Raw genomic sequence first — 11962 nt, forward strand, 5'->3', positions numbered from 1 at the left:
AAAAAAAAAATCTAAGGATCCCGTGTTCCTGATAGTGCTTCATGCCTGCAGCTACCACCAGAGGTCAGGAAGTGAAGTAGTCACAGGATGAAGGTCTCTTAGCTAGAGAAAAATCAGACAAGCAAAGCACACGGGATATCAAGGGAACTTCAGAAGCACATTTCACTATTAAGAAGGAAAACAGACATACCTTCATCCATTTGCTATGAAATGCCCCTTCATTCCATAGCTATAAAGCAAAAAGCAAACAGAAGTCAGTACCTGTTGATATACAAGTAATAGCACATACACATAAATAAATCTTTCACCATCATTACTAAACTTCTTTATCAGCCCTCCAGGGAAATAACCTGTATGAAAATTCAAGGCAGGTGCTTATTTCTCTCATCTTTCTGCCCACAGCCTGCAGCCTTACTGAAAAGAACACCAGTGCTGTGAGAGCTCTCTACAACTCTTCGTCATGTCACACGTTATGTGCTATTAACACCGTCTCTACAGCTTGGCAGACGATGCTTTTCTCCACGATTTCACTTCAAGACATGGTCATACAGAATGCCAGTAACGACACAAAAACAAGACATTACTTAAATACTTCACATGCAGAACTTATATTCTACTGTAAAAGCACAGCAAGGCAAAAACTCGAGTCAGACACACACCTCTCACCCCATCCCCTCCAAGGCCCATTTCTCAAGCATCAACGCGTTACCAGAGTGCAAGAGTGACACCGATTGAAACAGTCAGCAACAGGAAGGGAAACACTCCAGAAGAGATGGACAGTGTATGTACCTTACCACACTGCACTTTCTCAGCGGGATGGGCACCGTAACTTGAGAAGCTTCACTGCAGACAGTGAAAATTCAGAAATGCTGCCCTAACGATAAATCATTTATATTCACCACTGTGATCAGGTCTAAGCATTAACATTGTTTGACATGAGAAGATTATTGGGAAGCCACTGCCTAGGATGTTATGCTACTACAGAAACGCACAGTCTGAGAGAAGCATCAATGCAAGCATACCAAGTCCTAGAGCTTCCTTACCTTGTCTGGTGCCACATAAAAACATTGGTCCATTAAATTAATTAAGGGTCAGACGTGTTTGTTAGAACAAAGAGCATATAAATCCTCAGGCTTGGATTTACCAATCTGTTCAATTTTGAGGTTCCTCTCTTTAGATTCTCTCATCAGCCACCGCTCACAGCCTCAGAAGTCGTTCTCATCATTTCCAAAGCGCATCTCAGAGAACTCAGTACCATCTAGGAAGGAGACAGACATTACAGAGACGTTATAAAATTCTCTGCATTGCTCACTGCCACACTATGCAGGCAGGCACACCGCTCCAGCATGGCTCACGCATCCTTTCCTCTGTACTTCAAACCAAAACGAGTAGTGAAGGGAACAAGCAAAGCTGCCACTCTTCATTCTCAGCGTGTTAACTCAGCATAAACGTTTGGGGATTTTTCCCTTTTCTGGGGGGAAGCACTCTATCCCTTGCTTTTTTAAAAAGGGACTATGCTTTCTTTTTTTGCAGCAGAATGTGATTAGCTATTGGGCATTTTCTGTTCCTAGACACAATAACACTAAAACCTGTATTTATGATTACCTTCATCTCAGCAACCACTGAGAAATTCACAGCATTAGGATCATGAGAAAAATAATCACCGTTGAAAGTACAATTAGCAGATAATGTCCACATGGTGACGTATGGGGGGGAAGAGAGTAAGGGGAAAAAAAGTGGCATGAATTGAAATCCAGCTCCTTCTCAGACTTTGCTCATAGACAGTGATCATAGACGCATTGCTACATCAAGGTGGAGGGGGGGGGGAAGAGAGCATCGTCTTCGGAATGCGAGTGTAAATTTCCTTCACGAGTCTGCACACACCAACCGCGATATCTTTCGTGCAGCCTCAGCACGGCCACAGACACACACGGCACATCTCAGCGAAGGGAGCACGGAGGACACGTTACTGCAGCATCACTGCCACGAGAGCCCCGCACAGCCCACAGCCGCCGGCTGCCCGTCGGCTCCAACCTCCCCCTGGAGGACGTGTAACGGGGCGCCGAAATTCGGCCGGGGAGAGGAGAGAGAAATCAGACTGAGGACAAGAACGGCGAAACAGGATGCCGTTGAGAGGACGTTCCTGGCACGGCCAGGAGGAGCGGACGAACCCGGCGCGCCGCCCGGCACCGCTCCGCCCTCACGGCCCGCCGCCCGCCACGTGACCGCGCGACCCGGCCGTCACCCGGGCAGGGCGGCCGCGGGGTGAAGCTGGCGGCCGCCATTTTGAGAAAGGGCACGGCAAGTTGAGAGCGGCGGGGCGGGGAGGCGCGCTGCAGGGGGGCGCCGAGGGGCGGGTGAAGCCGTCGAGGAGCCATGTTGGTTGTGGGAACGCTGCCCGTCGGAGGCGGCGTGTTTGCACCGCGGCTGGACGGAGCTTCTAACATTCTAAACTCGTCTAATTCGGTCGCTGGTAAATGCTTCATTTACGTGTACTGCGCACGTGCAGGTAGGTCACGAATCCTTGGAATTAAGAGATCCAATATTCGTGTAAAAGAAAAATACAGTGAAGTCAAAGCGATGACAAATGTATTTCTCAGAACGTGGGGAACGTCGCGGTGCTGACAGACACTGCTTCAGCTCGGTCGGTGGCTTTTCCCTGCAGGACAAACAAGGCGAGTACACGAGCACTGTGAAGTGACATCATGCCTCGATTCGGGCACCTGTCGTGATAGCGCTGGGCAAAGGGCGCTCAGTGCTGGGAGTGCTGCGGCAGCTCGGTCACACCGTGGGCATTGGTTGGGAATTGCACACGGCCTGCTGAGCACAAGGGGACACGTGGAAATCGCCCGATAAACAGCGGGTGGCTGAGATTCGGCAGGAGGAGACCTGACACTGGTGCCAGGTAACGAGGGTGAAGGTAAAATCAAGATGTACGGAATGTTTGAGTCCTTTTGGAGTTCTGTACAGCAGACCCGACCAATTTCAGTTTAAAGGGGAAGCTGTGAGTCAATGAGGTGAAAATTATTTACGTCCTACCGGGATGTGATGCTGGAGATGGAGCAGCCTGTGGCCTCACTGGGTTTTTCTCTTTGGGTTATTTTCCACGCAGAGGACAGGTTACACACACACACCTACAGCTCTCACAGCTCTCTTGCTGTGTCATGAGGATCAGAGCGAACCCCATGGCTGTCTGAACTCTTCAAACCACAGAGGTAAGGTTTGTCAGCACAGCTGGATCCACTCCTAGTCCCAGACGCATTCAGGAGTTTGTGCCTGAAGGATCCTATGTGCACAATCAAAGATGCCACCTTAGTGAAGCTGACAAAGCTCAAACCAAACTGTCAGTCGCTCACTGAGGATCCGTACCAGCAAGGTGTCTTGACATCAAGGTGGAAGGGATCTCTGTGCAGGTGTGAATTCAAGAAGCATTCCTGCTCAAAGGTGTAGGAATGGAATGTTGTTTCTGCATTAGATATTAAAAAGGGGGAATTGATCTGAAGAAGTGGAGGACAATGTACTTGTACTTTGTAACTTGTCCTTAGAAACAGCTGATGTGAAAAAGTAGAAATACCATACATGTTAGTAACATACTTTAGAAATACAGTTGCTGAATTGTGTGATTAATTTTTGCTTGCAAAACTGCAATAGCTCTTAAATGTTCCAAATAGTATAGGTATAGTATTGTGGACTAGAAAGCATATTGTAGGGCTATTCTGTTTGGATACGAGACCCTCAGCAAAAGAAAAACGGACTTAACAAACATCAAAGAAGCCAGGGCCTCTATACAAGGCTGGCTTGCCTCGCTCTGTGGGTAGGTTGGGATGCAACAGGCAGGGATGAAGGTACTCCCCCCTTTCCTCCTTCTAAGCTTATCTCTATGCAAGGACGAACAGATGTCCAGAAACAAGGACCGAGTGTTGAATGAGCAGGTGTGAGAAGCTAACTAATTAGCGATATATGCTTAGCTAGCAACAATTGATGTTTAGCCATTATCTGTATGTTTAGTTGAGCGTCAGGAAGATTGTGAACGTGAAGTACTCAGCCAATGAGGAACTAGGGGAGAAAGAGATAAGTGTCGAGTTATAGGGTGTAAAAGATGTAATGCTGTGTTCTGCGTGCTCTCCTGCTTGCGTGAGTAAGGAGAGGGCAAGATAAGGGTTAACCATTGTATGCAGGTAAGCAGGATGTGAGGCCAGATAAGAAAAGAACATCTCAAAACTCTATTGTAAACTTGAAGAAACTTTACACAAGGAATGGGTCAGGATGGGATTACTTCTGTTGAAGACAGTGAGCCTTCATCCCATGACCACCAGAAGGAGACCCCGACAGCACATGTGCAAGGGGGAGGGACCAAATACTGATGGTTCTCGGAAATGTAATGAATATGTATATGAATTCCAGGTAAACCATTGATTAGTATTAGTTCGGCCTCTATCTGTACCAAGTTTTTGCCCTAGTTGTGCAAGTTAGGAGGAACGATCCCCCCTTGTACCCGGTGTCTACGCAGCACTGATTAAAACATAGCTGCTTTCATAACTACTTTGTGGCTATAGAGTTTGATTCCGCACTTCAGCAGGAGGCCCGGCATTGCAATTGCAAGTAAAATCTGCTTTATCAGAGATACCGTCCTGAGAAATTGTTTGGATATTCCCAAATAAGGAGAGAGCTCGTCCTGCAGCCTGCTGTTGTGCAGGAGTGTGGGAGTCAAATGTTGTTTCTGCATTAGAATTGGATAATATTTTTTTTATTTCATGATCTCCACTGTCATAGTTCTTTTTGGGAGTCTTTCTGCTTAACTTGGGGAAGATCTCTGATAGTTGACATCACTTATCCTCTAGATAACCCTTCCCAGGAACGCACGCTCTGTGTATAGGTGTATATATGTATATTTTGTCATACACACTGCAAGAATATCCTGCACGAGATCAAACCAGAGAACAAGTCATGGCATGCCCAGGAAGCGCCTGAAGAGACATCGGAAGTCCTGGCATCATCCTCCCCCCCCTCCTCCCCTCCCCCGTGCTCCTTGTTTAATGAAGTCTTTGAAACAACTCACCATATTTCTATGAGAAGAAGAGCTCTGAGACATCTTGGAAACAACAGGATGGCGACTGACTGACACCAGATAACAAACAAATTAACAAGTAAATAACAAATGTAAGTCTTCTGATAAGATTGTGAACCTGGAGTACCCAGCCAGTGGGGAAACAGGAGAGGGGTGGGGGGGAAGGCAAGGGGGAGAAAACAGGGTATAAAGACTGTCATGTTGTGTCCATAGGTGCTCCTGCTTGTGGGATGCCCGCCATTGCAATTGTGAATAAAATCTGCTTTATCAGAGAAACCACCCTGACAAAATTATTTGGATATTTCCAACAGGAGGGCTTAAGAGGTGCTTGTGCTGCTCTCTATTTTGGTGGTAAGATGATTGACTCATTGCTGTACTTTGTTTTTAGGCACATGCTCAGTTGGCCCTCAGCTGTTGAGCCAGAGGTCTGCTGTGAGTTCTTTCAGCCTCCCGGCCTGAGACAGTTTTGTGGTTGCTCATCTGATTTAGCCAGGAGTGCTGCTCGCTGTCTTCCAGTGCCAGGCTGAGGGAGGAAGGTGGGAAAAAGGAAGAAAGAAAGGGAGAGGAGGGAGCGCACCATCACACTGGCTTTGCTGGGAAGGAAGCCTGATAAGAGCAGGGCTGCTGGTCTGAGTCCCAGCTGGCTTTTACCCCTAGGCAATGCCCTGCAGGGGGGCGTGGTGGAGGGGTGGGGGTTGGGCAGGGATTGCTGCATTCCCTCACACCTCTCCTGCCTATTGTTTCTCTTGTCCCAGCAGGCTCCAGTTTAACATCTGCCTGCAGCAGAGCAGCAACTGGCCACAGCATGTCTATCTCAGGCAGGGACTTGGGAAAGCAGCCAGGAGAGGGCAAGGAGCAAGAGATGGGAATGCAGGGTGAGAGTGAGGTGTCCTCAGCCAGCGTTTGTGTGCTGGGAACAGAGAAGAAGCCGCTGGGACGGGAGTTTCTCTCCTCTCCAAGCTGCTTCCCTGGGCCTTGGCTGTGCCCAGCAAGGAGCACTTGCAGGAGCCCGTGGCCTTTGCAGAGGTGGCCGTGTATTTCAGCAGGGAGGAGTGGGCGCTGCTGGACCCTGCGCAGCGAGCGCTGTACCGGGCTGTGATGCTGGAGACGTAGCAGTGCGTGGCCTCTCTGGGTGAGGGCTTTGCTGCTGCTCCTTCTTGTTAGGTCAGCTCTGGCTGTGCAGAATGAGCCTCTGCAAGCAGGACATAGAATAAATGCAGTGCAGTTACTTACTGACCAAGGCAAAAGCAACAGAAGAAACACAGAGAAGCATGAGTTGCAGAATTAGCATGCTCAGTCCCCTGAGAAAAGCCCCAGAGTCACTGCTGACACACAGGTGTCAGCCTGGAGGGGTTGGATCAGCTCCCTGCAAACAGCCCTTGTGCTGCTGCTCTGCATGGTGCCACCAGCTCTAGCACCCAGACGTCACACAGATCACTCCCTTAGAATTCTATACTTTTCTGTTCATTTCCCATGAACCTTGTTGAAGCGTTGGTAAACAAAGCATCCTAAAGGGAACGTTGAAGAAAATGTTCCTGCATCATTTTCAGAGACGTAAAAGGCGTGCTGGGCTCCAAAGGAAGTCAGTATGTGTTGGGCCAGTGCCATTCAGAATTGAAACAGGGACATGCTGATGGAGTGGGCTCATGCTTGACATCTTGTAAAAAGTGTTGAAAAGAAACTTCAAAATAAACACATGCAGCCTTTGTAGACCCTCCCCTCCAAAATCAACACATTTTGCACAGCCAGAGGTGCCTTCCCAGTCTTCTGTCTGTTGGCAGTTTTACTTTATCTGTTTTTTCTTCAGATCACAGCAGAGTGAGTCTGCCTGCATCAGCGGAAGAGCTGCCTTCGTGGAGGTGCAGATGCAGCCAGCCATTATGGAATTCATCTTGAACCACTCAGATGTCCTCTTCTGCTCCAAATCCAGCCCGCTCATTGGAGATGGAGCGAGTGAGTGTCTTCCTCCATTAGCTTTACCTTGAGCAGACACCTTGATCAAATCCAGATCTCCACCAAGATACTTGACATGCTTTTACTGTCAAGGGGGCAACAGACTTCTGGGCTGATGTAAGAATATGGCAAATGTGGCTACCAGTATCTTTCTGGGGAGCCAGGGATGCTCTACGAGAACATACAGCTGAAAGTTTGGCTGCTCCTGTTAGGTCCTCACACTGACAAGCTGTACAGAGTAACTTAAACCTTTCTCCCTACTCTCTCTTTTTTTCCTAAAATCACTTTCTTCAATGCTTCTGTGCTTTCCCACTTGAGCTGTCTTGCAGTACGACACAATGCATGATCTGTTGATCCTTACAAGTGTTGGAAGTATCCAAATAATTTTCTAGGATGGTATCTCTGATAAAGCAGATTTTATTCGCAATTGCAATGGCGGGGACTCCTGCAATCAGGAAAGCCCCCAGAAAACAGAGTTACATCTTTTATTCCCTATTCCCCGACACTTATCTCTTTCTCCCCTAGTTCCTCATTAGCTGAGTACTTTAGGTTCACAATCTTCTCAACGCTTTACTAAACATGGAAACACTGGACAAACATACATTTTTGCAGCATAAGTGTAAATCTGTAGTTAATTAATTAACTTACTCCACACCTGATCACTATTTTGCCGATATCTGCTTATCCTTCTTTTCTCAAAGATAAGCTTGGGAGAAAGACAGGGCAGTATCTTGGTGCCTGCTTGTCACATCCCAACCTTCTCACGGAGTGAGACAGTTCGGCCTTGTGTAGAGGCCCTGGCTTCTTTGATGTTTGCTAAATCTGTTTTTCTTTTGCTGGGAGTTTCTTATCCTAACAACTCTACAATATGTTTTCTAATCCCTAACACACTATACTTGCACTGTTTGGAACATTTAACAACTATTACAGTTTTGCAAGATTAATCACATAATTCAGTAATAATGTTTCTAAAATATGCTGCTAACATATTGTATAATCAATGGATATACAGATGGTGTATATATATATATATATTATTTTTTTTTGGAGCGGATCTCCAGAGAGATCCTTCCCCACTGGCAGTCAGCTCTTAAATGGCTCTAGGAGAGGTGCAGCCAGGCTCCACCCCTTCCTGCAGCACAGGTGATTTGCCTTCACCTGTGCTCCCGTGGCTGACTCATTGCTTGCCTCAGGTGATCAATCAGAGGTTCAGGCCGTGATTCAGCAGCCCCGTACACTCCATCCCTTCACAGCATGAACCAATGATTAGGTTGACTAAAAGGGTGAGCTTTCCCTAATACAGAGATCCAATACACTGCGACGCTTATACAATTTCATCGTAACACATGTTGGTAAATTTCAAGATGAGTGATGACTGGTGAAAGTTGACATCCTCCTATGGGCCAGCGCTCAATGATGTTACTGGAGGCATACGGTCGTGAGGTGCCGGTCCGTCCTATGTTCCATCAGTCCCATGTAGACCATCACCGGATGTTACACATGATCTGACAGTAACACTGGAACGTTTTGATGACATTTCATTCCTTTTGGTGATCCTGAAGGCTCAAAGACTTACGGGAGAAATACAGATGTTTCAGAGGTACCAAGAGGGGAAGGTCTGCCCTCCAGGGCAAGATACAGGCCGTGTTTCTATCCTGGGTCAACACTTCTGCTTGTACAGGGGCACGTCCTGGCTGCTTGTACCACACTTTCTGGCCGGATGTTTGCAGCTGCATAATAATATCAGGCACCAAAGGGGGTGTCCTGATCTGCCACAGGGATGTGATGGGAGTCCCTTTAGCAATAAAAATCGGAGTGTTGACCACAACATCAGTATGCCATGTACCTATTACTGGAGGGACTACTGAGCCTCCCACCTCCAACCATCTCCCCCAAGGTGCAAGTAGGCCACACTACTTGGGTCCTACCTGCACCTTCCATGGCCATTTTATTCTATGGGTGGCAGGATCTAAATTCTCAGAGGCAGGGAGCAGAAGATTATTTTCATTACCAATCAGGGTTCTTACCTGATGATCAGTGCCCGTAATTTGGATCCTAAGTGGGGTGGCCCATGTTGTCTGCAACATTCTCAGGGCACTGGGTCTACCATCTCAGGGTCTTTCATTCAAGTCTTACAAAGTTTCATACAGTCTTTTTGTCCACTCCCAGCAGGGACTGGGAGTCTGTCTTCAGGGCAGCCTTAAGAATACCATTATAATGTTCGATGAGGCCTGCCCCCTTCAGATTATATGGCAGGTAGAATCGCCATTCGATGTTATTTTCTTCTGCCCAGCATTGTATCAGTGCACCAGTAAAATGAGTTCCTTGGTCGCTCTTGATGACTTGAGGTGTCTGTAGGCAGACATCAGTTTTGTGAGTGCCTTGATGGTATACGCCTGGTTTGCTTTCAGTACTGGATAGGCCTGCAGTAGCCCACTTGCAGTGTCAACACAGGTCAGGGCATATCTCGCCCCCTCAGGCCAAGGAAGGGGCTCAGTGTAATCGACCTGCCATCACTGGAGATGTCCTCTAGCAAGATGGGCTGTTGTTTCGGGCAGCGGTCTCGGTCTCATCTTGGAGCAAGTGTCGCAATTCCGGCATGCCTGGACGATGTCAGGTAGCTGTATGGGCAGTCCCCATGCTTTAGCAGCTGCCCACATTGTCTTTTGTCCCACATGCCGTAGCTTCTGATGTAACCAACGGGCGATGTTCTTGGATGGTGAATTCTCAATCCATCGAACTCGGGCCAGCGTGTCAGCTTCATCATTTCCCAGTGACTGTAGGGGCTGATGACCAGAAACATGGTAGACACATATAATCCTGTGTTTGACTGTATTCCATATGTCTAACCACATGTCCTTACCCCAGATCAGCCGGGCATGGATAGTCCATTCTTGGGTGGCCCACTGTGCAATCCACAAAGTGAACCCTCGGTACACAGCCCAACTATCCGTACAGATGTTCAGGATACCATCACCGGGTTCCTTAGTTATAATCATCTACACAGCTCGCAGTTCTGCCCATTGGCTGCTCTGACCATCCCCCTCATCAAACCAGACTGTCTCAGTAGAAGGATGGTATGCTATTGCTCTCCACTTGCTCGGGTTGCCCTTGCTGGATCCATCTGTGTACCAAGCATCTTCAGGGATAGGGTATTTTCCCTCCTGAATGGGACTTTTCTGCGGTGGAGCGACCAGTATTCCTTTCAGTGCATCACTGTGATATGTTACTGGGCCTAGGATCTTCTGGAGTTCTTCTTTCAAAGAGGATGAAGACAGACTGCTCCTTTGGCTGAGATAGGCGACCCATCGTGCCACTGTTTGTGCTTGGGCCACCCCTGTTTTAGGAAGGTGGGTCAGATCTTTTACCCACCCCTGAATCAGCAGAGTGGTCTTGACTATAACTTCAGCCATTTGAGTTATCGGCTCTACTGCCTGCAGTGCTGAATAGGCAGCCAATAACTGTTTTTCAATCATACTGTGTCTTTCTTCTGCTCCGTGCCAAACCTGAGACCAGAAACCAATGGGGGTCCAAACAGAACTCTGGCGTTGCCACAGGCCCCAACCAAAGCCATATTGAGTAATGTGAACATCCAACTCGTCTGGGAGGGTAGGATCAAATAGACCCAATGCCTGGGCTTGTTTAACTGCCAATTTCACCTGTTGAAAAGCATCCTGTTCTGTTTTCCCCCAATCCCAAAGCTGCCCCTTTTTTGTGAGTCTATACAGTGGCCTTAGCAGCTGCGCTAGGTGAGGTATAAAAGAACGCCAATAACCCAATACACCTAGAAACTCTTGCAGCTGCTTCGATGTTGTAGGGACTGGGAATGCCTGAACCATATCGATGACAGCACTGGGCAGTACTTTGGTCTTTCCTGACCAAACCACCCCCAGGAATTTTACAGACAGGCTGGGACCTTGCACCTTTTGGGGATTTATAGCCCACCCCCTCTGTTGTAAATAGGCGGTTAATGAATCCGCCGCCTGTCCTACTGCCTCCAGTGAGTCAGATGTCAGCAGGAGATCATCAATATAGTGATACAAGTTAACATTATCTGATTTTTTTTCCAATCAGCCAGGTCATGCGCCACTAGATTGTGACAATATGTTGGTGAATGCACGTACCCCTGTGGCAGGACCTCAAAGGTCTACTGCCTGCCTCCCCATGTGAATGCAAATTGATCTTGCGATTCTTCAGTAATTGGGATACTGAGGAACGCATTTGCTAAATCTAGGACACAATGATAGGTTTTTATTTCCCTACTCAATGTATCCATTAGGGAAGCAATATTGGGTATGGCTGCATGAATAGGCAGCGTGACCTTATTTAATTCCCTGTAATCTACTGTCATTCTCCACGTGCCATCCAACTTTCGCACTGGCCATATGGGGGAATTATATGGGCTGTGGGTAGGTCTTATAATGCCCACTTTCTCTAATTCCTGCACCATTTTTGATATTTCGCCCTGCCCACCCGAGAGTCTGTACTGTCTCACATTAGTAATCCGGCGCAGTTTCGGCAGGCAAATTGGCCCATGTTTCACATGGCCTCTTAATATTACCTGCACCGCCCAAATACTAATATATCTCTATCAGAGTCTGAACTCTCCCATGGTTGTCTGGAGAGCCAGACTGCATAGAATATCTATGCCCAAGATGTATTCCTGGGTAGGAATAGATATTGGGTAAGGGTAATAGATACCTTATACTCCCAGGGTGGGAGACACCCAACCCCCAATTTTAACCATGTTTGGGTGACAGGAATAGTTTGTCCCCCAAAACCACCAATCATCACTCTGTTTCCATGAGATTTGTTTGGATCTCCATAAATGATTGATGTTTCTGCTCCAGTGTCCACTAATGCCATAACCCTCTGAATATTTTTTCGGGACCAATAAATCATTAATTCTACATAGGGCCTCCGGTCCCATCTGGAGGCCCT

General features: G+C 47.6%; 1 protein-coding gene and 1 long non-coding RNA gene across 2 annotated transcripts in view; one reads left to right on the plus strand and one right to left on the minus strand.

Annotated features, from left to right (window-relative positions):
- LOC109370722 overlaps positions 1-722 on the minus strand; it is a 7649-nt gene extending 6927 nt beyond the window's left edge. Inside the window, exons 1-2 of the long non-coding RNA XR_002121071.2 lie at positions 351-722; positions 191-229 (exon numbers count right to left, since the gene is read on the minus strand). This is a non-coding gene — a long non-coding RNA (uncharacterized LOC109370722). The remainder of the gene's footprint in view (positions 1-190; positions 230-350) is intronic.
- Positions 723-2285: 1563 nt separating this feature from the next.
- LOC100539637 (ATP-dependent RNA helicase DDX25-like) overlaps positions 2286-11962 on the plus strand; it is a 21002-nt gene continuing 11325 nt past the window's right edge. The window contains 1 exon segment of the mRNA XM_010722200.3: positions 2286-2509. Coding sequence (XP_010720502.1) covers positions 2377-2509 — 133 coding nt within the window. The 5' untranslated portion in view covers positions 2286-2376.

Source organism: Meleagris gallopavo, chromosome 22 (assembly GCF_000146605.3).
Source record: "Meleagris gallopavo isolate NT-WF06-2002-E0010 breed Aviagen turkey brand Nicholas breeding stock chromosome 22, Turkey_5.1, whole genome shotgun sequence".
Taxonomy (NCBI): domain Eukaryota; kingdom Metazoa; phylum Chordata; class Aves; order Galliformes; family Phasianidae; genus Meleagris; species Meleagris gallopavo.